General features: G+C 37.5%; 1 protein-coding gene across 2 annotated transcripts in view; it reads right to left on the reverse strand.

Annotated features, from left to right (window-relative positions):
- The window catches only part of LOC149075191 (calpain-A-like), a 199,731-nt gene that overhangs the window by 23,964 nt on the left and 148,833 nt on the right, over positions 1-26,934 (reverse strand). Inside the window, exon 12 of one of the 2 annotated variants that reach the window (XM_089242464.1) lies at positions 9,969-10,177. In XM_089242464.1, the coding sequence (XP_089098590.1) occupies positions 9,969-10,177 (209 nt within the window). Of the gene's footprint in view, positions 1-9,961; positions 10,178-26,934 lie in introns of both variants that reach the window. The other variant, XM_089242463.1, reaches the window with a different exon arrangement.

The following is a 26,934-nucleotide window of genomic DNA, read 5'->3' on the forward strand; positions in this document are numbered from 1 at the left end:
TCGCTTAAGGCGTTTCTCCATTAAGTAGTCTTATTTTCAGAATCCCTGTGCTTTTCCCCCTATAACAAGACATCCTTCGTTTAAGAATTTTTTCCGCTCAATAAGGTTATTTAAGAATGCATTATTCACACTCATCGTAATGAGAATTGATGAATTCAATGTTGAAAGTATGATTGAGGTATAAATTCATGAACCCCAGCGTCTTCCTGCGGCGATGTTTTGACGCAATACATTATGTAACTTTATGCTACTGTTTGAGGAGGAAACCATGGCTGAACGAATCTATTGTCCGATATTCTTGGGGGCATGTAAAAATTTTAAATGCCCGACTATAAGTGAATGCAGACTCCTCGAATGGGGGGGGGGGTGTTGCGAATCACCGAAGTAGCGAGCATAGTAAACGGGAGCGGGCAGCGAAGTTCTACCTTCACCCTGCCACCTATGTCAACAATACAATTTTTTTCACTGAACAGGGAGGGGATGATCGTCTGCATGCTCCTCTTTCTCTGCCTACATATGTATCCGGCGCTAGTACATAAAATATTGATTCGAGCATGTAAATTTTTGGAGATTTGTCCAGTTCTGGAGCAACCAGTTCCTGGAGTTACTTCAACTACCATTTTCAGATACCCGATGGCAATAATATCTTGTGCCAGAGTCATCAGTGATACATCGGCAGCTGTTTTTCTAACTGGGGGAGCAGGCGGGTCTGGTGTCTCGGCCGCTGGACCAGAAGGGGCACCGAATTCACCTTTAACTTCATGGGGCGCCAAATTGCCGGTTTGCCCCGTGTGACAAAGTATTGATATGCGACTCTTTCCATCTGTATTAAAGGAGAAAATTGCTTGGGGTTATTTCGATTACGAAGATTATATTAAGACCCTTAAGATAAGAATGCAACGTGCGCACGAGATAGTAAGGCAACACCTCGAAGAAGCGGCTGAAAAACAACAACAACAACGAGCAAAGCATTCCATAGACAAAGACATTCAAATAGGTGATCTCGTATACTTGTATACGCCCCAAGTGAAGAAGGGCCAGGGGCGCAAACTGGCGCGTTATTCTAAGGGTCCTTATCGGGTTGAAAAACAATTGAGTCCTGTTCTCTTCGAGATAAAACACACTGAAGATAGAAAAGATGTCCAGAAAGTTCACTCAGATAGGTTGACTAAGGCTTCACTGGACAGGACATTTTTAGAGGTGAGAGAGACACTGTAGAAAATGAGGAAACCCTCGAAACAAACCAAGATGCGGAATCTAGTTCTTTAATGGTTTCAGAAAGGGAGGAGTGCGATACTGAATCGGATGAGACAGAGATTCTGCCGTGGGAATATTTACAATATTTTTGTCGGCCGATACAAACGCCCCAAGGAGCTGATGCAGCACAATCTCACTCCGATAACGCAAGGGATGTCTCATTATCCAGTAATGTAGGTAATGACGAACCGCAGTGTGGGCCTGGACAGCAATCGACTGAGGCCACTCATAGCAGGTATAATCTCAGACCGCGCCACACTCGCATAGCACATGTAGAAAGCACCGATATAAACCAAACAGCTGTTAAATACCCTGCCTCTCTCACCGAGAGAGTGTTGAAATGGTTCCGGGATGACGAATAATAATTGAAGAGTGAGAATTTTTTTTAATGTTAGAAACACGTGTATATAGTACTCGAAGTATTTGGATTATTTCAGCACATTATGAATTTGAAATGCCTTTTAATGTGTTGTTAATAATTATTAGGGGTTGTATTTGTATCGTAAAAAATATATATAATTATATTGTAGCGATACTATTGTATAGCAACCAATAGTCCAGCAGATGGCGTTAGTCATCCATGATTGTCGCTGTGAATGCTGCGAGTGTGTACTTATATATGTATATGTGTACTACGAACAGAGAGAGTCGAGACTTCGAAATGTCCGGACGTGTTCATACTCGACTGCGATGTAAATAGTAAAGTTTAACCCATAGTAATTTTAATAGTTACAAATTTATATAATAAAGCATCTTAAATCAACATGTACAATATAGTGAATTCTTACACTATATTTATGGTGACCCTTGTTTGAAAACGCACGAAGAAAAAAAATATTCTTCATGGAGTCCTCCGTACTTAAAGTCTTCCATTGCTAACCGGAACGAAACCCGATACCTCCATCCAAACAGATGTAAAGAAAAAAAAGAAGCAGGGGACGAGCCACCCACGAAAAGAAGAACTTTCCCTGACCTCTCTCCTGGAACAGCTCCTTCAAGATACAAGATGAAAGATTTCTGGCGGGGCCTATCTGTTTGCAGACATCAGCCGCCTTCAAAACCGGCCCGCGGGGGACCACTGTGAAGAGAAAGGCAAGGGCGCAAATGTTCGTGTAAGTGTGGAGTGCATGTATGTCGGTCAGAATTGGGAGTACTGTCTGGTGGGGAACCCACAGTCAATTAAAGAACTTCTTTAATTAACTAGGAATTTTTAAATTGAACATGTCTGGACGAGCATGTTAGTAATATTAATTATTAATATTTTCGGCAGGAAAAGTAAACTGCTTGGTGACGTTGACATCTCGTCGTCATGGTCGCACCTGATTCGTCGGTTGCGTGCCTCGCTCTGGTAGGCTGAAAATAGTCACATGATATACAATTATTAAAGTAAAGTTAGATTCAAGGGGAAGGGGGAATAGTATTAGTATTATTAAAAAAGTAAGGAAATTAGAGGGAGAGAAAGAAAATCATTTTTTTTTTTTTTTTTATTTATTTCCAGAGTAATTCCTAAAAATATTAGGAATACTACTGCAGTTTTAAAAAATTTTTTTTGGGTTTTGGAGAAAATATTTTTGGAAAGATGGGTAAAGGAAATGAAGAAAAAGATAGATAGAGAAAAAAAAGAAAATTTTCGGAATTTAAGTTTCCGGCTATTGCTAGGCTGAGTTTCGCTCAGAATACGTTTGCTAGCTCTGCAAGTTGTTCAAAATTTTCAGTGCGCTAGAATTAGCCCGGCTTCCTTTTGGAACTCTTGTAAAAGTTCGCGTTTCACTTTCCTGGAAGTGGCTTTGCTGATGTTTGTCATGTATACCTTTGCGATCGCGTAAAGTTCTGATGTTGAATCGGAGCATTCGACAGATCCATCTGATCCTGTTTCTTCAACCGTTAAATCGCTCGGTTTCGATTCAGGTTTTCTAGTGGTTTTTGCCGATGTCCGGGCAGTCTGCTCTACGGCAGTTCCTACGGTATGTTCGGGGATCGGTGCGTGCCGTGGCTGGCCCTTGGTCGCTCGGGTTTGATTGCTGGCTTCGTTACGCTTTTGCCCCGGATGTCCCTTCGGTTCGGCCGAAAGCTTGAGGTCCGTAGACTTGGTTCCTCTCAGTAGCTCTGGTTGTATCGTAGGGAGCTCCGTAGATGCAGGCTGACCAATCGCGTTCGACTTGGTTGCTTTCCTATCCTCGAGAGAAATTCGCTTTTTCCGCTCGTAGAACTGTTTCCAGACACTTCTCGGGATAAACGAAAAATTGGAATATTTTTTCGGGGATCTCCTGTATTCTGATGGTTTAATTTTTTCCTGAATTACTTCGGGCGTTGGCAGAATAGATCTTGGATTTCTAAGTTTTGCAAGTTCTTTTTTATAAGTTTCACAGCCGCGATAGATGCTGATATGGTCTTTTCCACAGTTACAGCATGTCGGGGTGTCAACACCTTTGACGTTGCCGCATTGCTTGACTTCGTGCGGGCCCGTACAAACCATACATTTAAGGGGGCGCTCGCACGTTTCTCCGTTGTGGCCCCATGTCTGGCATCGATTGCAGATGCTTAAAACAGGTCGACCGGGGTTTCTCCGGTATCTTTCGATCGATATATCGATTAAGAAAAGATTTTTAAGATCGAAGATTCGCTTCGACTCGTTAGAGGCCGGCAGGTCAATTTTCCAGAGGGGTAGGAATTTTCCTCTTATTCTTTTCCTGCGGGAGCGTATTTGGGTGACTGAAATCGGCGTGAACCCTTCGTCAATGAGCTCGGTTTGGATATCATCGACGGGCGTTGATGCGTCAAGCCCTCGTAAGACAACGCTGAGGGCTGGGGCGTCCGGCGTGGATCGCTTAAGGATTTCAGCACTGCTGCTTTCAAGATACTGTAGGACCCTATCATAGTCACTTGTGTTGTGAAAGTTGATTTTATATTCGCCATGCGACAGTTTTACTCGCACAGTCTCTCGGCAGGTCTCCCGAATTTTCCGGGCAGTTTTCCGCCAGTTTCGATCGGCCCGCACCACGATCGAACAGTTGCCGCTGCACTCACGACTTAGTGCCGGTCGTTCATTGCCGTGCTCGTTCGTCTCGGGCAGGGGCAGTTCCTGTTCATTGCTGATCAGACGCGATTCGTCAGCTGATGCTGGTTCGATTTCTGGGGCGGGGCTTCCCTTGACGTCAATCACTTCGAGGAGTCCGGCGGAGATCCCTGCTGGGTTCTCAACGCCGCCGTCGTGAGGCCCATTTACCGCCGGCTGGTCACTGCTCGGCTCGTCGACCTCCATCAGGCGTGTGGGCGGGGCTTGGTCCATGTCGCTGTCGCGCGATTGGCTCTCGTCCGTCAGCTTGTCTGTTGAGGCGGGACTGTTTTGGGCGGCTTCCTCGGTGGGGACGTCGTCTTTGGCCTTTTCGCCGTCATCTTTTTCCTGAATTTTTCCGGGATCGCTTGACTTTTCAGGATTTTCTTTGGTTTTAGGATGTCCTTGGATACCATTCTTCTCTTCCGGAGGGTCTATGGTCTCCGTCATTGAGGTACTTGAGTCTTGACTGGCCTCCTGGACAGACGATTTCCGCATGAAAAGTGGGATTTCGTCCCATTTCCTGGCCCTTTTCCAGATGTGTATGTTTATCTCATTCACATAGTCAGCCCAGATTTGCTCGTTTCCATCCTCATCGAAGAAGCAGTCGTAGCCTATTACGAAGGCCTGGCTAATATTCCACCTTAGCTGCTGCTTGAAGAGGGGAATCTCCGGGTCATCTGGTCTGGCTGCTATGGCTTTATGGTTTTCCATGGCTTTCCTCAGGAATTCATCACCCGTGCAAAAGAAAACTTCAGTTTCTGGGCGTCTGATTCTTGGGTGTGACTTTTCCCAACAGTCATAATGGTCCCTGATGGTGTCCAGGAAAGCGATGGTGGCTCGGTTCAGGTCGGCGTTACGCGCCTTCTTCCGGCTGTATTTTGCAGACAGCTTGTGCCATTCCTCGTTTTCTCTGTCCTCATCCAGGATCATTTCGTGCAAAAAACATGCTGGTTGTTGGGCAAGAAGCTTACGGTCTGCCATATTCTTTTATTTTACTGTTTCAATCAAAAATTTATTGTTGGGGTTTATTAGTTGGTAGATCCGACTGAGTACGGATTCGTGCCTAAACTTTGCTGTACTTCACAGCATTTCAATGTTCCCTAACATGAGAAATGGGGGGAGCTCAATCGGAGCGTGCTCGCTCTCTCGTGTCTCACGCGAGAAAAAAGACAGCTCCTTCAACAGAAAACCATAGAAGCTACAGCTGTAAAGATCCCGGCCTACTATAACAGTAATGATCCAATCCCATCCTTTGGTTTCATATGGTGGAGGCGAGTTTCAAACTGGGTGTGCGGAAGGAAATTACCACTTCCTTAACCAAATACAATTACGTTCTTTCCACTCTGCCACCAGAAATTGCAGGACTCGTTCGCGATGTCATTCTGAATCCAAACGACGAAGATCCATTTGAACATCTGAAATCCGAACTGATAAAAGGAACAAGCGACAGTTCAACACAAGAAATCAGGAAATTACTGGCTGGTGAAGAGCTAGGTGACAGACGGCCATCTGAGTTACTCCGCTCCATTAAACGCCTTGCGGAGCCACACAAAGTTCCAGATGAACTTCTAGATCCGTTGTTTGTGCAACGCCTTCCTTCGCACGTACAATCCATCTTGGCTGCCGTTGTGCCACTCTCCTTGGACGAACGAGCTGAAGTAGCCAATCGTGTGATGGAAGTGAATCAGTACAATGTTGCACCAATAGCCAGTAGCATTCCCTCTGCATCCTCTCAAACGGTAAGTTCCTCGGAAAATTTTTTAATTGCCGAAATTAGGAAGTTATCGGATCGTATTGAAGCATAAGACCGAAGGCCTAATTTTCGATACAGAGGCAGACGTAATTTTCGGTATAGAAGTAGAAGTCGCAGTCGGGAAAACAATCAGTTTTGATTCTATCACAGAAAATTTGGCCAAAATGCCCGAAAATGTGAACAACCGTGCACTTACAATAATTCGGGAAACGCGGGAAGCAAAGTGTAGAGGCGGCATTCACTTTGCCCACAAAATCCCGTCGCCTTTTTGTAACAGATAAAAAGACTAAAATAAATTTTCTTATAGATACAGGATCTGACGTTTCGCTTATTCCAGCGAACTCTGTCGATCGCATGAAACCAGTGTTATTCACTTTACATGCGGCAAATGCATCTAACATTAATGTACATATATCGACAAAAACTTCTCACAATTGATTTGAATTTACGAAGAAAATTCCAATGGCCATTTTTAGTAGCAAATGTCAATAATAGTCACGCCAATAATAGGAGCAGATTTTCTTTTCCATTTCGGTCTTATTCCTGATCTAAAATTAAGAAAAATATTTGATTCGGTAACCAATTTATCATCTATAGCAAAAATTCAATCAGCATCAATTCACTCAATCAAGCTGATTACAGGCGACACTCAATATCATCAGTTACTTAAAGAATTTCCTGAGATAACAAAACCACCACGTGCAAATACAAATACAAATACAAATACAAATACAACGCCACAACAGGCAAAATGCCCAACGAGGTGGCTGATAAAAAGATGCCCATAAAAATATGGTTGTCATATGTTTCAAAAATAAATGTAGAAATAAAGCATAACATTGTGCATCATATCGAAACAATCGGTCAACCGGAGTTTGCAAAACCACGACGACTGGCACCAGATCATTTACGTGCCGCAAAAGATGAATTCCAGCAAATGATTAATTTAGGCCATATGCGCCCTTCAAAAAGTCCTTACGCTTCCCCGCTACATCTTGTACCAAAAACAGATTGCACAGACTGGAGACCAGTCGGTGATTATCGTGCACTAAATGCGCAAACAGTGAAAGACAGGTATAGTGTGCCTAATATTATGGATTTCACTGCAGAACTACAAGGAAAAAAAATATTTTCGCATGTTGACTTGATTAAAGCATATCATCAAATACCCATTCATTCAGATAATATTCATAAAACTGCCATAACTACTCCTTTTGGCCTGTACGAAAGTACAAGAATGCAATTTGGGCTATGCAATGTAGCCGCAACATTTCAACGATTCATTGATGAAGTTATTCGCGGTTTGCCTTTTGCCTATGCATTTCTGGATGATATTCTGATTGCTTCAGAATCAGAGGAAGAACATCTCAAACACCTGCGCGAACTTTTCGATAGGCTAAATCATTATGGTTTAAGTCTTAAACCATCGAAATGCATCTTCGGTGTTTCTAACATTAATTTCTTAGGCTTTAACGTTTCAGAGAACGGAATTAAACCACTTTCAGATCGCGTTAAAGTAATACAAGATTTTCCTCGTCCAGAAACTGTAACACAATTACGCAGATTTTTAGGCCTATTTAATTTCTATAGGAGATTCGCGCCTAAAGCAGCGGAAATATTATCTCCATTAATTAAATTTCTTCAAGGTCGACAAAATAAAAAGAAATCAAAACTAACAAAATCATGCAATCAAGCCGATAAACTACAGTGGAACCCTGAGGCTGAAACTGCTTTTCACGATGCAAAACAAGCATTGGCTCAAGTCACTTTGCTACAGCATCCAAAGCCAGGTGCACAACTTTGTATCACAGTTGACGCCTCTGATAACGCTGTTGGTGGCACATTAATGCAATATGCTGACCACGCATGGGTACCAATAGCATTTCTTTCTCAAAAATTATCAGACACCCAAAAGAAATGGTCAACCTATGATAGAGAATTATTTGCAATTTATACTACCATAAGAAAATTTCGTTACATGTTAGAAGGCAGAAATTTTTAAATTTTTACAGATCAAAAGCCATTAATTTTTAAATTTTTACAGATCAAAAGCCATTAATTTTTGCTTTCAAACAAAAACCAGAAAAATGCTCTCCAAGACAATTTCGCCAACTTGATTTTATATCTCAGTTTTCAACTGATACTATCGAACTTCCGAACCGAACAGTCAAAGTGTCAATTGATCGCGTAAAACCTGCATTTGTGGAAAAGAAAAATTCAGACACAACAACAAAACATTCTGAACCTGCAATAGCAGAACAGTCTGAACAATCAGTTGCAAAAAGTACAACTCGATATGGACGAAAAGTTCATTTTCCTAAAAGATATGTTGCCACATTTGCAGTAATCAATGGCAATTATATATAATCAATCTATGTGTATCAATTTTTTTTATTATGCATACAACAAAATTTTTTGTTCTATCTTTATTTTTTTTATATATGTAATTCTTAGAATATGTATATATTTTTTTTTAGCTTCAAATAATGCAAATCATCTTTAGTAACCAATCCAAAAAAAAAAAAAAAAAAATACTGTATTTCGCTGATTGGCCAATGGCGAAATTCCCCAAAAGGGAAATTTATCTTCCTGTCCATCGTCACGTGACCTTAAGAATAACTTTTAACAATCACACCATGGGTGCATTCGGAGCTCGATTCTTAACGTGATTCTTACGAACCGATTCTCACGTATGGATGATTGGTTATTAAGAATCAGAAGGTGGTACACCCCCAGGTTTCACTGTATTCTGATACGAGGGCTGGAATCTATAGAGGGTGCATAGGTAACAGGGCGTAAGGCATTTTACGGCGAACCGTTTTTCTTGAAGGCATATTTCTAATTAGAAAAAAGTATTCAAATCATGTGTAGTACTCAGATATGTCATTCATTTTGCAAGGGGTTGTATAGTTATTAAACTAAAAAAATGAACTTTTTATAGTCCCTGTGTGCTGGAAAATCCAGTTAAAAAGTTGCTTCCCTGTCTGTCCTGATGCTATCAAAAAAATCTGCATTTCTAAGTGCAATATTCACTGAGATATTCGAATTCCGAAGGAGGACAAACAGCACTAAATTCGGGTAATACGGTTTATCTGTACTTAGAAATGCAGATTTTTTTTTTTGTTGGCTTTTTTAATTGGGCTTTTGAGCACACGGGGACTGCATAAAAAGTTAATTTATTTTATTTTATTAACTATACAACCCCTTGCAACATGAATGACACATTTGAGTACTACACATCATTTGGATACTTTTTTCCAATTGGAAATACAAATACAAATACAACGCCACAACAGGCAAATTGCCCAACGAGGTGGCTGACTTAAGAACATCATGGATCCCCGAGCCCCTACCTACTACTGCTACACCACACATGCACCCCCCCCCCCGCGGAACCCCCCAACGAATCGGTAAATGCGGGAATGTGCGTGTACGTGTAGTGCAACCTGACGTATAGTTTGTTTCTGTGTAATGCTTGTTATGTGTAGTGCTGTCATCTGCCCCCAGTTTTACTAACTATGAGTGAAGTGTTATGGTTGAATGATTTACCGTTGTAGGACTGTTGCTCTCTGTGGCGAGACTTTTTAACGGGGAGATCGGCTCGCATTTGCGCCTTGAAGTTGGGAACCACAGAAAACCAACTTCAGCCGACCACCACTGTGGGGTTCGAACCCGGATCCTCGCATCACGAGTCCGGCACTATAACCACTCGACCACCACAGCGACCACCACTCTGGGATCGACAGTTAAGACAATAAAGTGCCATAAGCGCTGTTACCTATGCATCCCGTATGTATGTATGTATATATATAATTTTTGTTTCCAAATTTCCTTTTCACGTAAATAAAAGATGATGTTTATGATCGATAAAAACGTATCAAAAATATAAATACCAATAACCTGAGTTCAAACAAGCTGTCGGCATAAACTCGAATCATGAAAGATCCTTGTCGATGAGGCTCGTAGGTGGCCGGTATGATGACGTAGTGTCCAGGAGCGAGCTCGAACCTACCGAAAACCTCTCTGTAATTGATGTATGGACCCGAATTGCCTTCCTCTTCGGACGTTACAAAATCCTGGACGGTCAGGCGACGCTTCGTGTCTTCCGTCTGTTGGAAGAAAACATGCAAAGTTTCATCTTGCCAATCGTCACGAAGAGCGTAGCCAAAACAAAATAATAATAACCGCGTAAGGGTTAGCCAAGGGCGGTCAACTTGTTGGAGAGTGCGGACCACTTGAACTGTGGTTTGAAACGTGTCGTGAGCCACTTATAAATTATTTGGAAATGTACCGCGGGTCACTGAGTGATCTGGGAATGTGCCGCGGTCAAGTAAGTGATCTAGATATTTGTCGCGGATGGCTTAATTTAAGTGAGAATGTGCCGTGGGCCAGCTAAGTGATCTGTAAATGTGTTTCAGGTCACTTAATTGATCTATAAACTTACTGTAGGTCGCTTAAGAGATCTTGAAAGGCACCGCGGGTGGCATAAGTGATCTGTAAACTTGAGTGATCTGTAAATTTACAGCGGGTCACTTAAGTGATATTGAAAGGTGTCGCGGGTGACGTAAATGAACTTTAAATGTGTTTCTTGTCACTTAAGTGGTTTGAATGTGCCTCCGGGAACTTAATTAAAGTGAGAATGTTTCGCGCGCCATTCAAGTGCTCCAGATCACTCAACCCTTTAAGCGGCATTGACGAGATATCTCGTCTAACAGTCCCTTATTTTATACCAGTTATTCCCAACGTGGGCGTTAATGCCCCCTGGGGGCGATGGAATGTTCCAGGGGGGGGCGGTAGAAGCAGCTAGTATAACATAGGATCCTATGGGTTAGATTGCGTTGGAAGGGGGGCGATGGGAGAAAAAAAATTTCTGAAAAAGGGGGCGATGGGACAAAAAAGGTTGGGAAACTATGTTTTATACTAATAACTGGCATTGACAAGTCTAGATGTTTTGCAAAGTTGATTTCCTAATAGAAAACTTTTTCCTATACCTTTTAGTTTGCACCTGCTGAAAATCGGAAGAAAGCTTACTTCATTAAACCCTCTGCGCGGATCTCAGCACGTGATGCATCACAGGCGGTGAAATATTTTACCGCCTGAGTAATTATTAAAATAGTCGCAGTAAAAATTTTATAACGAAACGATTAGTTATTACGAACGATTAGACGAACTATTTGAGGAATAAGTATATAACGTTAATTAATAATGTATAACGTTTTACTATAACAGCTCTTTTTTACAATTTTATAATTAAAATTGAAAAAGATATAAATTATTTTTAGCAGAGCTGCACAAAGCTCAATTTTTATTTAAATTCAAATACCGCGAATAGGGCGTCGGAATTTAAATTTCTAAACCGGCTTGAAAGGTCAAAGAAGATATGATTGCAGTGTGATTTCTAATTGCCGCTTAAAGGGTTAAGTGATCTCTAAATATGCAGTGGGCATCGAGCTTATATGAAGCATCTCGAGCCGCTGCGACGGGATCAACATCGAATGCAAGGAAATCACGTGACCCGTTGAATAACACAGTTCCTGCCTGGCAGTTCTACAGTTCAGTCTCTAAATATTGCGTTTTAAAGATTACAAAAAGGATGGAGAACTCGTTTAATAATAAAGAAAGATGAAATTATTCATTTCATTAGTACTGGAATAATTTCTTTTATTAATACTGGAATAATTTCTTCCATTGATTCTGGAATTATTTCCTTTATTAATTACTATTTCTTTCATTACTTTTGGAATCTTATCTCTTTCATTACTTTTGGAATCTTATCTCTTTCATTAATTTTGGAATTATCTTTTTCCTTAATTCTGAAATTATCACCCTCATTAATACTGAAATTATCTTTTTCCTTAATTCTGAAATTATCACCCTCATTAATACTGAAATTATCTTTTTCCTTAATTCTGAAATTATCACCCTCATTAATACTGAAATTATCACCCTCATTAATACTGAAATTATCTTTTTCCTTAATTCGGAAATTATCACCCTCATTAATACTGAAATTATCTTTTTCCTTAATTCGGAAATTATCACCCTCATTAGTACTGAAATGATCTCTTTCATTGATTTTGGAATTATCTCATCGATGCTGAAATTATTTCTTTCGTTTATTGTTTCAAACTCGTATTTATGAAATTAGAAAATAACGGAGATTGCGTCGATATTCAACGAGTCACGTGATCTTCCGACGAATGATGTTGGCGACACTGTTCTCAGCACTGCCAAGGCAGAGATCGCTGACGTCACATACTCCCTCCAGTAATATAAGCTCGATGTCTGCAAATCAAGACCGGACAAATCTATTGTCCGACATGACGGGACGCTAATTTCGCAAATGCACCGCTATTCCGCGATTACACGATTTTTTTCGCTGGAAAACTCTATTTAGCCAATCACGTCTCTTCTTGATTTACGATAATTTCCATTACCGTGATATCGTACGATATTTTCTTTCTGCTTTGTTATGGCTACCATTATGGATACCCACGATATATCACAATTAATGCCAGAAAATTTTTCATTCAAGTTTGCAGAAATGTCTATTATCGCGGTACAAAATTTTGACTGCACGGCGAGAGCAGCAATTAATGACCACGATCAGTTTATTCAATGGCTCAAGGAATTTGAAGAGAAGACCGACACTTGTTGGATTTTGAGAAGAAGCACCGCATGTAGCGAAAACGCCAAGTACATTTTTTCGAGAGATTACGTATGTCACCATTCATCGTACAGAAAGCGGAAAGGGGTGAGTTTTTTATTTTTTCACTCCTTCTTCACGTTCGTACCCCCCCCTCCCCCCCCCCAGCTCCTACAATAGATCTTGCTACTCTGTTACATCTTTATTTTGTGGAATATAAATCTGATACATTCATATATGATCAGATGCATTGCAGTGCAATATAATACTCAATATGCAACAGGATACAATGCGTTTCACTGCACAATACACAGTAATCGCAATGGACAAACATTGTATGAAAAGCCTCGTTATAGGATACACCACAATACACATCACTATGCAATGCACAGTGAAATAGAATACACAATATGTAATGCACCAAAACATACAATATGCAAAAATGATAAAATACACACACACACACACACACACACACACACACACACAATACCTAATAAACCATTACACAATATGTGATTCATCACAAACATTTTCCACAATACAACATGCAATGCACCATAATAAAAAAATACTGCACAATGCACCATAATAAGGAATGCAGCACGAAAAGCAATGTTTTTTAAATGTGTTAAGTATGCATTGCAGCCCAATATTTCATGCACCGAAATCAGCAACACAGTAAGCACAGCACGCCACAATGAGCAATACAGCACCATGCATAATACACCCCACTATGAATTATATTATTATATTCTATAGCCGCGGTTCTCAACCCTTTTAACTTGTAGACCTTTTTTTCAGTATACAATTTCTATAGCATAGTCCTGCAGGCCCCTTCTTTTAAATAAAATTTACTGAGATTTTATTTTCCTCGAGGGTTTACGAAGATACTGGGAAGTGCACATGGAGCCCCAAAGTTTCTGCTATAGAATGTAAAATACAATAGAATATGATATATAGAATGCAAAAGATATGCACTGTGTATAGGTGCCAAAACCTGGGGGGGGGGGGGCTGAGGTTGTTTGAGCTCCCCCTATAAATTTGATAAACGGTTGCTGTGCCCCCCACAATAATTCATAACATAGGTCTGCAGTTCTGAATGATGCAACACCGTCGCCACAGTGGTGGTCGGCTGAAGTTGGTTTTCTGTGGTTCCCAACTTCAAGGCGTGAATGCGAGCCGATCTTCCCTTTAAAAAGTCTCGCCACAGAGCAACACCGTAGCCGGTAGGGATCAGGAAGGAATGCTTAAAGCGCTTGCGCCGAGGGGCAAAATGCCCAGCGTGACGTAGGAGCACTTAAAGAATAAAGTGAGCATAGTGAGGAGGTTGCTTTAAAATTGGCGTATTAAATTGGCAAAGAGGCTTAGAATTGAAGACGAGGAAATCGCATTCTGATTCTTTGCATACTATTCGCCATTTTTTTCGTCTGGTTATGCTCATGCTTTCCAGCTTGTTTCTATTGTTATATTATTAAATATCATGAATATGAAGAACGTGCATTTTTATCGATCCAAGTTAAATTTAATCATTGATTGTTAAAATGCAAATGAATGAATATGATGAGCGTGCATTCTGACGGAGATGTATGAAGGGGGAGCACAGGAAACCCATGCCCCCATTCCTCAAGTCGATCAAAACTAGATAAATTTTTTTGAATATTTTTGCAAAGAATTTAATGATATATCGATATATTTTTATCGAATCATGAATGGACATAGGGGCTTCGTGTCCCTTACAGTGCCGTCTTAACGCATGGACCCCACAAGGGTGGACGGGGCTCCAGCCCGGAACAAGGATCGTAATTTTTTTGTTTTTTCATTCAATAAGTTCACACATGGGGGCCCGTGAAACATCTGACAAGAGGACCGCCAAAGGTCAAAGCCTAGGGGCACTTCTGTAGGATGGGGCCCTCAAGAGAAGGAGGCGGCTCACGAAAATGAGAACCAGCTGAAATTCTCTAGAATTTGCCTGGTTAGGCTTCAGAAAAATCACCTGGCTTCTTTCTCAAGATTATCAAAATTTAAAGGTATTTTTAAATCGAGAGGCTGTCCATACGCATACTTACATGAAGACAACCATATTTTCTTATGGCAGGGGTGGTATCTTAGACTTATTTAGATGCCAAACTTTTTTTAAATTGCCAATAATGAAAATGACGTGCTTTTGAGCCATACCGTGACGACGATGTTGAGAAAAAAGGGGGACCGTAGTACCAGAAATAAGAATTTACTGTCATAAAAGGGCAAATGTTCATTTTGGTGCCCCCACTCTGGAGCACCAGAAGCACCTTCAAAATAAGTTTATAAAAATTACTTCATTATACTTTCTGTTTGCAGGATAATCTTTGACATTTCCGAAGAATTTTCATGGCAATTGATGCATTCCAATGAACGGTGGAATCGTACGTAGTGTTCGCTAATTAATGACCGTTTTCTATTGCTATATATATAGATGTGTTATACATGTATTGTCGATCAGTCATTAGTTTTTTTCATGGGTATTGATTTTATTGATGTGTTATGTGTGTTTATTATGTGTTGCTGAATATTTATAGGGCGCTGTAACCCAGGTCGATACTATACTCAATTAAAATTCCAAAGGATGTTTAGAGGTGTCGTGAGTTCGATACCCGGTTCGTCCTTGTCAGAAACTTTCCTGACACAGGGGTACAACAGAATTGGCGACTTGACCGCAGAAAAAAGGATTGCTACGGAGTCCCACACTAAGGGGTTAGCGCACCAACCCCTCGGTGAATATGAAAAAAAGGCAAAATATTGAATGCTGCCATTCGGAATCTGCAATAAATTGTTGGTCCCGGTCTAATTAGCTCTGGTGTGCAGAGAATGACTGTGGTGCGACAAAAATGATCTGAATATTTATATAGTATTTATGAACCATATCATTATATATATTGACATTTTTTTTCTAGGACATTGCCAGTTTTTACCAAGACATTTTTACCTTTTAAAACGTTTCTATCAGATGTGTGGACAGGTATTTTTATATTGTGATGCTTGACGAAACGTTGAAGGGAAACATCAGCTAGCCTGCAGGATTAGTAGCTCCCGTCATTCTCTCTCAGGACACGGGTGTGGGTGGAGAGGCCGCTTGATCGTGGACTTTGATGTTAAGAATTTTTTTTTACTTGCATCACTGTGTCATCCAGCAGCCATTTTCTTAGAACATACATCCTAACATAAAAATAAGTGTAAGCTCTTCCCTATGTTAGTGGTTGATTTCAGGCTACTGCTGGAGCTTCCAACATGAGACTTGAGATATACATAACAGGAAATGCCATTTGACCGTGAATGAGCTAAACCAACTTAGTTGTTATTCATTTTCGTGGACTAAATCAATGTTTCTTTTTTCCTTTTATTACTCTTTTAGTATTCAAAACTATTGATCTATATTTATTTCCTAAATCTGTTTCATTCATTCTATTGTTTTAATTTTATTCTTAACACTGACATTTGATACAAATTTCATGCAGTTTCTGTACTACTTGCTTATTTATATTTGCCATGTTGAGAAAAAATTCTCGATAATAATCTTTAGGACAATATTCTCTAGAAGGACTACTATTACAAATAACTTGAGAATATTCTCCTGTTATTTATAATGCAGTTATATATAATACCCTTGAGAATATTTCTCTTCCCGTCAAGAAGACGGGGAATATTGAAGTTTGTAGCCCACAAATATTAAAGTTTAAAAGCAAGAAAATGAAACCAATATTGCTGAATGGCACAACTTGCAAAGAAATATGAGTGATACAGAATTTAAGTGTACGTACATTGAAGAAAACAACAGTTCTGTATCTTCTTAGAATAAAGGTGATTAATTATATAAGAATAACTTCCTTTATCAATTGACTTTGGTTTAATTTTTTTGTTTTGAACTAATTTCTGAAAATTTATCTAATTTTAAAATAATTTTCTAAGGTTTTAACCTTAAGGTTTCTAAAATATTTATAAGTAAACTTTTATGTATGGAGAATATTCTCAAACTAATTCTAAATCTGTTTCTAATTCTAAGTTGTTATTGTGGGGTGATTATGCCAAAATTGTTTTGCTTTGATGTTTCGGGCAATGAAAACTGATATATATTTTAGAATATAAACAAAACTAGTAAAAAAAATTCATAATTTAAAAGAAAAATAAATATTCTCCATTATTCTCCAATTTTTACATCCAGGACAATATTCTCACCTCACATCTCTAGCCATGTGAATTTTTAAAAATTTGCATTTATTCATTGAAAAAATGGGCATTATTTTTCATTATAATTATCTTCTGATTGGCATACTGCTTTCTCTATGTGATAAAATTACTTCATTAATTAAATTTTATAACACACTAAATAGTATTTAAATGCTATTATAGAAAACGCCAAATATACTATTTTATGCATCTTGTAATGATCAGAAATATTGATTTTTAACATTTTTTTAATGGTTTATTTATAATAGTTTATACAATTAGTTAATTATAGTTCTTTCACACACACTTCCCTTCGATTCAAATTGAATACTTTAATTTAGATGAAAAAAAACAATAATTGGCAGCCCACTTGAGGTATAATTTTATGGGAAATGGCTGGGGTCCAATTAAGTTTGATGACTTTGCTACAGCCCGTGACTAGGCTGGGACATTGCCCAGGACCCAGAGTCAAGTGGGCCCCTACAGAAAACTACACATATTTTGCACAAAAATAACTACGTTCAAGCGGGCCTCCAAGAAAAAAATCTGCTTTGAGAAGGCACGCTACGGTCCTGCCTTGCTATAACATTAATGGAATTCATTGCCAATAAAATCAGTGTTGAACAGTGCTATCATTAAATGTTAGTTTGACCAAAACTGCTTGTGTAGTGTTTTTACTATTGTTTTCATTTGCTTTCCAGGTAAAATGAAAGCTGGAGTCCACCGTGAAAAAATATTGGATGATATTAGAAATTCCTTATACAAATACAAATACAACGCCACAACAGGCAAAATGCCCAACGAGGTGGCTGAGAAAAGATGCCCATAAAAATATGGATGCCATATATTTCCAAAAAATATATAGCAACCCAATTAAAAATGCAATTAACAAAAATTATAATCAATATATACACATGATAAAATATTATACAATGCCCTTAAAGGAGTACTTATGATTGTCTTATTCTAAGAATGGATAGCTTCTCGATTTACCCCAACATGTTTATCATATTTCTTTTTAAACATGTCAATTGTGTTACAATTTACTACCTCCGGGGGTAAACTGTTCCATTTATTAACAACCCTATTAGAGAAAAATTCCCTGCGACACCATAACCTTGCATTGTCCCTCACCAATCGATACTGGTGTCCCCTTGTAAAAGCAGTCGATTGGCGGTATACTAAAAGTTCATGGTCCATTCTATCCATCCCATTGAAAATTTTAAACACTTCGATCATATCTCCTCGACACCTGCGTTCATCCCATGTAAACATGTTCAAAAAATGAAGTCTCTCTTCATAACTCAAGCCCCGTGTGCCAATAAGGACACGCGTAGCTCTTCTCTGCACCCCTTCATCCAAGTCTATGTCCCTCTGTAGGTATGGTCTCCAAAACCTTACAGCATACTCCAGTTCAGGACAAACTAAGCCTCCAAAAAGCGGAAGAATGACTTTAGGAGAACGCAAAGAGACCTTTCTGAAAATGAGACCAAGCATCATATTCGCTTTTTTGACCACCGCTGAACAATGTTCAGAAAACCTAAGCCGCCCGTCAATGAGAATTCCCAAATCGGTGACCCTAGTTGCATCCGGGATAGTGACACCATTCAACTCGTAAGAGAATCGTGGGTTGTTCGAACCAAAATGAGTGACCATGCACTTATCAAAGCTAAACGTCATGCTCCATTCATTTGCCCATGCTGCAATCCTGTTTTTTAAGATGGTCTGGAGCAACTGCCTATCGTTTTGATTCCCGATTACCCCCATTAGCTTCGCATCATCTGCGAATTTGCTAGTAATCCCATCGATACCCTGATCGAGTTTATCGATAAAAAGTGAAAAAGAATGGGGCCAAGGACATCCTCGAGGAACTGCACTTGTGACGCCTGTCCAACCTGAGAAATCACCGTTCACCATAACTCGTTGTGAACTATCTCTTAACCACGATTCTATCCAATTTAGCAAGTTGCCCCCAATCCCAATCAATCGCTTCAAGAGTTTACCATGTTGGACCCTATCGAATGCCTTTTTGAAATCAAGGTAAACAACATCTACATTTTTGTTCTTACCCAAAACCTTTGTCACGTGATCATAGAAGCAAAGGAGGTTAGTTACACATGACTTCCCCTTCCTGAACCCATGCTTATTATCCGACATCATATTATTCTCGTCTATGCACTTCACAATTTGCCTTTTGATGATAATTTCCAAAATTTTCGAGAGGGAACTCGTCAATCTCACTGGACGATAATTGGACAAAAGTTGAAAAGGTTTCTATAATAAATTAAATTTTTTTTTGTTATATTCTGGCTTTATATTCAATGTAAAAAAACTTGTGGAAAAGAGAACGCTTATTTCATAATTGCATACTATAAAAAGGCCTCCGCCAGAGTTCGATGATCAGAAGGCTTAACACAAGCGTTTGAGGTTAACACAGGTGTACTTGTAACAGGGAGAGGTTTTGAGCCCTGTACTTTTTTCACTTTTTTTGAACACTCTTATTACCCGTTTGAATTCAGCTGGAATCTCGGATTTAGCATTTCCTAACGGCACGCCAGTAGTATAACCCTGAGGGTTTCTGGCTTCAAATCCCAAACCTGAGGGTTTCTCGCTTCAATCCCAAACCTGAGGGTTTCTGGCTTCAATCCCAAAATTGAGGGTTTCTGGTTTCAATCCCAAAATTGAGTGTTTCTGGCTTCAATCCAAAAATTGAGGGTTTCTGGCTCCAATCCCAAAATTGAGGGTTTGAAAAAACAATCTGAATGAATGACAGATGGTTTAATAGTTGAAGAAAGAAATTCCCTTTTTTCTAAGACGCAGACGTTAACATGCTGTGACCTAGATTGAGATCAAGAGAGTTATTACACACTTAATCATCTTGTGCGTAAGAAGAGGAGAAAAGATTTAAAAGGAAACAAATCTGTTTTTAATTACAGTCGTTTACGAGACGTGTTTTGGTCAAGACCATCTCATTCACGATGCTTTCTTTTCCTAGAAAAATCGAATCTAAAAACATTTCATTTTATGTAATTAGTTTTTTTTTATTTTTTGTTTGTTTTGGCTTTATTTTTTTTTTTACTGTGTATGAAAGTGAAATTATAACAGTAGATATTTCAAATTCCTCATGCCATAAATCTATACATCTAGGAAGAAGTTACTTCTTTCACATTTGTTCTAAAGAAAATAAGAACGTTTTCGACATTAGATACTTTTTTAAAAGTGATCAAGGTAACTTGGAACCATATTTTGTAGGGGTGCAGATGAATGAAAATGAATTTACAAAACTTTGCAAAACAGGATGTAGTAATGAATGATCTTCATCATTTCCGATTTCCATCCACTGCACTCGTTGTTGGACCGTCATTAAGTGGAAAAACAACATTAGTTAGAAAGTTATTGAAGCACAATCTTTATGGGAAAGAGAAAAATAATATTTTATGGTGTTATTCAATGTGTCAACCCTGGTTTATAGAAGAATCAAAATCAATCAATTCAATGTTTTATCGGTGAGTGATGATTCCGATTATGGATACATTTTGGAAGTTGACTTATTTTATCCTGTGAATTATCATGAGTTACATGATAATTATCCATTGGCTGTTGATCATTTAGAAATCACAGAAAACATGTTATCACCATATCAGTTAGAAATGGTTAAAAAATTTAACATTAAATTGTCTAAAACTAAAAAACTCATTCCAAATTTTTATGAAAAAAAAAATTATATTGTTCATTACCGTAATTTAAAGTATTATTTAAAAAAAGGAATGATTCTCACTAAAATTCATAATATTTTAGGTTTCCATCAGGTAGAATGGATCAAGTCATATGTTAACATGAACAGTGAATTAAAAAGAAACGCTAAAACTGAATCAGATAAAACTTTGTTTAAATTAATGAATAATGCATTTTATGGGAAGACTATGGAAAATCCTAGAAAAAAAATAAATGTTCAGATAGCTACTTCCGTAGATCAATGCAAAAAAATAATGTCAAACCCAGGTGTCGAACAATTTACACCCTTAAACGATTCTTTAGCTATGTTTAAAGTTAAAAAACGAGCACTATTGCTGAACAAACCGATTCAAGTCGGTTTTACTGTACTTGAGTTGTCTAAGCTTCATATGTATAAAATATTTTATGAGGATTTTGTTAATTTTTATGACAAGAATGTCAAATTACTATATACAGACACTGATTCCTTAATACTTGAAATTCAAACGTCAGATGTGTATCATGATTTAAAAAACAACTTTAATCACATAATGGATTTTAGTAATTACCCTAAAAAAAGTGAATTCTATTCTTCCCATAATAAAAATATACCGGGAACACTAAAAGATGAAACAAGCGGTATTGCTATCGAGGAATGGGTATCCTTAAAACCAAAAATGTATGCATTTTCTTATGGTAAAAATATAAAAAAAAGAGCTAAAGGTTTAAAAAAATCTGTTGTTGATAACTATAACATTGATCATTATAAAAAATGTCTATTTGACAATCAAATATTTAAAGACTCTCAGAATATTATCTGTTCTAAAAATCATATTTTGAAAACAACAAAATTAAATAAAGTATCTTTGTCTCCCTTTTATGACAAAAAGTATCTATTAGATGATGGTTTAAATGTACTGTCATACGGTCATCATAAGATTCATAAATAAAAACTTTTCTAGTATGTTATATTTCGAGTTTTTTTTATAAAACTTTAACATGATTGTAACTCTTAAATTTATCTTTCTAAATTTATCATGATTGACATTATCAAAGCATTACAGTTTAAAAACTGATATTTTTTATATGTTTCAATCTTAGAAATGCATCTTATATATTCTTTGATCAGAACATAAGTATTTGAAAACGTAAAATTTCTATGTTTTCATGATTTAATGGAAATTTATATAATCATTGTTTGAATAGGTGGTGGTATATATTATATAACCAACAATTATTATATTTTGTATTTCATTGAACTTTTTTTCACTATCTATTTTTCTAAATGAAAAAATTCATACATGTTGAATCAATTTCAAAACATAATGAATGATTGTGACATTGACGTAATGAATCAATTTCAAAAGAACATTTTTTTGTTTGAATGATATTTATAAAAACACAATAAACTGTTAAAGATAATAAAACTATTGGAAATCGAATATTTTTAAGTGATATATAATGAAAAAATTATATTTAGGACATTTTAATAAAGTCTGTTTCTATCTCTGTTTATTGAAATAGACAAAATTGTTGGATGTTTGAAATATAATTTAGGATTTTTAGTATATTCCTATAGTTTGTGTGAAATAGGATAATTATTTTGATACTTTTACAGTTCATTCATTTACGTCATAGCAATATATATATATAACTGTTTTCTGACATTTAAAAAAGTTAAAAGAAAATTTATTATTATTAACAAACAATACTTCTGTATGGTGCTTACATATATATTCATGTTTATAAATGGTGGTGGTGTATTATCAAATTTGATTTCTCAGTATATTTTGGACTTTGTGAAAATTGTTATTGAGTATATTCATTTTTTAATTGCATGAATAAAACTATTTTGCAAATATTTTGTTTCATTTCTACTTAAGTCGTGAAAATTGCATAAAATCAACGTTTAGCAAATTTTTCTTCTATCTATGCTTCTACATTTTTTAAATTTTGATTAGTATGAGAATAGAAGCATATGTTTTAAATTTTACTCGTTAACGTTCACCAAATTTTGATTCATAATTGGTGGTGAAGGTGGCGGTATTTGGGGAGGATGGTGACCGCCAGTAGGTATTGTGTCGAATATCTATCACAGGATTTACAATCCTCATTCAAAACGTATCGCGTTATTCTTAAAACGAATCCTTTCTTTTACCTATAAGAAAGCCATTGTTTTCTTTGTTAAAAATTATTTTGTATTGGTTCAAGTGGTTATGAATAAAGATAATAAGAAAAATATCATGAATAATCAACGTTTAACAAATTTTCCTTCAAATGTTATTGGTAAAAACTGTGATATTTGGAGATGTAGATCGAAATCTATGCTTTTACATTTTTTAAAATTCTGATTAATATAACAATAAAAGCATATGTTTGAATTTCACTCCTTAACGTCTAGCAAATTTTGCTTCATAATTGGTGGTGAAGGTGGCGGTATTTGGGGAGGATGGTGACCGCCAGTGGGCATTGTGCCCAATATCTATTATAGGATTTACAATCCTCATTTAAAATGTATCTCATTATTCTTAAACATAATCCTTTCTCTTATATATAAGAAAGCCATTGTGTTTTATTTGTTGAAAATTATTTTGTATTGGTTCAAGTGGCTATGAATAAAGATAATAAGAAAAATATCACTTTTCATGTTAGTACGTGCATAAAAAACGACATTAGATATTTTTATGCTCGCACTAGCATATATAGTGGTATAAAACAACATCAAAAGAAAAAAGAAGACACCGGAAACAAATGATGAATAGTAAGTTTTTTTTATCTTTATAAATTTTAACACTTGAAACACATTTATATTTTCTACTATTAAAGTGCATAAACCTGTAAATAATCAAAACCCTTAGGTTTGGGATTGAAACCAGAAACCCTCAATTTTGGGATTGGAGCCAGAAACCCTCAATTTTTGGATTGAAGCCAGAAACACTCAATTTTGGGATTGAAACCAGAAACCCTCAATTTTGGGATTGAAGCCAGAAACCCTCAGGTTTGGGATTGAAGCGAGAAACCCTCAGGTTTGGGATTTGAAGCCAGAAACCCTCAGGGTTATACTACTCACGCCACTTAACATTCTACTATACGCAGATGACGCAGTTATTTTGGCGGATTCACCAGTAAATTTAAGAAAAAAAATTTATATGCTCGAAAAATTCAGCAATGACTTCAAACTCACAGTCAATGTCAATAAAACAAAAGTTATGGTTTTCCGTAAAGGCGGAAAATGCTCTAAGCATGATGTCTTCTTTTATAAAAATAAAAAACTGGATACAGTTGGTTCTTACACCTATCTTGGAATCCCCTTTTCCTCTTCTGGTTCTTTTTTTGTAGCAAAAAATCACTTCTTTGCCAAGGGTACATCTGCAATGAACGCACTGTGGCCCTTACTTTCAGGAGCTAAAATTAACTCCCCGTTTGGTTGGTTTAAACTGTTTAATAGCATGGTAACCTCAGTTTTTTCTTATGGTTCTTCCATCTGGTCAATCCTCTAGAGCAATGTTTTTGCATTTTTGTAAAAAAATTATTCAATCTCTCCAAATACACACCAGGTTATATGATGAGATTAGAACTCGGTTACACTGCCTTATCTGTGACGTTCATAAAATTGATAATTAAATACTGGATACGCATTTTTAAAATGCCAGAATCTAGATTTTGTAAGATCTCTCATCTGCATTTTTTTAGTAACTCAATTACAGAAAATAATTTTAACTGGGCCTCAGATCTCAAACTTCTCTTGGAAAACTCTGGATTTGCCTTCGTCTGGTTTTTGCAGGACTCTATCATAGCTGCAAAATATCTTCCCCAGATTTTGCAGGTTTATATTGACCAAAATATTCAAAAGGATATGAGCGCAATGGAAAATAGCATTAGAAATTCACACTACAGGCTTATTAAAACTCATATCTTTGCGGAAGATTATGTACTCTCGAAAATTGATTTGTCGATTAAAAGGGTCCTCTTTCAATTAAGAACGTTGCAAAATTCTATATTTATACAAGGCAAAACTCGCAAAATATCTTCTGACAAAGATTGTAATTTCTGCAATTTGAAAAAATTAGAAACATGGTCTCATGTAATTTTAGAATGTCCGACTTATAAGTACTACAGGAAAAAATATTTTTCTAATATCCTGATCGATAATGATATACATTCCTTTCTAACATACAGACATAAAAAATACCACCAAATCGTTAACTTTCTCCTGTCTATCCTAAAACTAAGAAATTTCATTTTAGCAGAGAGCGAAGACATATAGATGTTCTGAAAAAAAAAAATCCCCGGGTAAAGGGAAGGCAATGAACACACTATCTGCTATTTTATTTCCCCCGATCCCGCATTCTATTGTTCATTTTTCCCCCTTGAATAAATTTGTTTGCTTTTTGTTCATTTTTTTTCCCCTAATCTCATCATTATTTTTTTTTTCCATTCTTTTTGTATTTTCCTGTTCGACTCTATCTTGCATCTCAATTTTTAAACATATTTAATATATATGTCTGTATTTGTGTACACGTACGTGGGGCCGCAACTGGATGCTTGGTCACCCGGGGCAGGTGCGCATTTTGGCACCCCCTTGTAGTGTTGAAGGAGAGATCTGAGAATACATTCTGCGCCCTTTCCGGTCCAGGGCACGAGGACGGCCTGCTCCCCCTGGTTGCGGCCCTGTGTGTATATATATCTGTGTGTGTGTATTAATTTGTGCACAACTTTCCAGTTCTGACTTGTGTGTTTTTTTTTGTTTTTTTCCCCCCTTTTAATCTTTAATATATATGTATATACCTCTTTTAATTTAGTCGAATGTTTAACCATGCACGCTTCTCACATGTTTATTTTTTTTTTATATATATATTTATTTTATTTCCCCCCCCCCCGTTTTTACTCCCTCTTTTCGTTTGCATATATATTTATATTTTCTTTCTCCTTGTAACGGGGCAATTGGCCCTAAACAATCAATAAATATTATTATTATTATATTATTATAATTGCATACTATTAAGTCTATGTCTATGCATTCAGCGATGAAACATATTTTGCTTTGATTGTAATTTTTCAGGATGGGGCATCAAAAGATAAAAAATGCACAGCAGAACTCAAGGTTCGAATCAAGAAAGTCACAAAAGACACAAGGTATAGAGACCCCTACGTGAAAGAAGGACTGCATGCAATCATAGAAATAAAGTTTCATCATAGTCATCTTGTGAGTGTTACAGAAACTTTGAATTACTTGAAACAATCACATGTAACGAAAGAAACTTTCATAAATTATTTTGAAAATGGTAAGTGAAGAGCAAACTGGATGACTTGATCTTAATTTATGAGTTTTAACCAGGGTTGTAAAAAAAAAACCCAGCCCGGGCGGGTTTTTCTAAAAAATCCGTGTTTTTTGCGCAAAATGGGAAAATTGAATTTCCTATTTCCTAACCTCAAAATATCTAATTAAAACATGTATGTACATCCTTTATGTGTGCATCTTACATTATGTCTAAATATACATTTTTGGTGCACATTAAGCTATGTATTTGATTAATAAAATTGACCATACAACAAGAGAATAATTACGAAGTACGAAAGCCTGGATTTTCGTACTGGGGGCTAACGTCGTAAGAGCTATTAGCTGAGCTAGGAGGCTGTCCATGCAGTCCCGTTCTGCGTTCATACATATGCTCTAAGTAAGGAAAATGTCTGTCCTCTGTAGCTTAGTTGTTAGAACACTCGCCCGGACAGTGAAAGATTGGTGGTTCGATTCCCCACAGAGCAATGTGAATTTTCTTTCCAAACTACATCCCCGCTTGGTTATCCAGGCTTTCGTACTTCGTATGAACAATGGAGAGTGACATAGTTTCTCTCTATAAAGGGAATAACTGTTCACACACAAACAGGGCCGCAACTAGGGGGGGGGTGCAGGGGGGTCTGGTGCCCCGGGCGTCAGACTAGAGAGGGCGCAAATTTCACTCTTTAACCTCTCTTTCAAAAGTATGAGTGGGCGCCAAAATGCATGCTTGCACCGGCTGACCAAATGTCTAGTTGCGGCCCTACACACTAACACACCCACTGCTGCATAATTGTATCTGAACCTCGAGTTGCATGCAGAACCGCGTAAAGAATATTGTTTGTGATAAAATAAATGACTTTGGATAATATGAAAATTCTGAGAAATTCTGTGGCGAGGCTTTTTCTGCCACAGAGGGCAACAGACCTACAAACAGTACAAAATATAATTCAATCATTACACATCACTCACTTCACTTCTGAAATATAGATGGCGGCACTGAAGAATCAAACACAACACTACAT

This window comes from Pholcus phalangioides, unplaced genomic scaffold (assembly GCF_987345545.1).
Source record: "Pholcus phalangioides strain wild (caught in Gottingen) unplaced genomic scaffold, Ppha-v1.0 ptg000015l_1, whole genome shotgun sequence".
Taxonomy (NCBI): Eukaryota; Metazoa; Arthropoda; class Arachnida; order Araneae; family Pholcidae; genus Pholcus; species Pholcus phalangioides.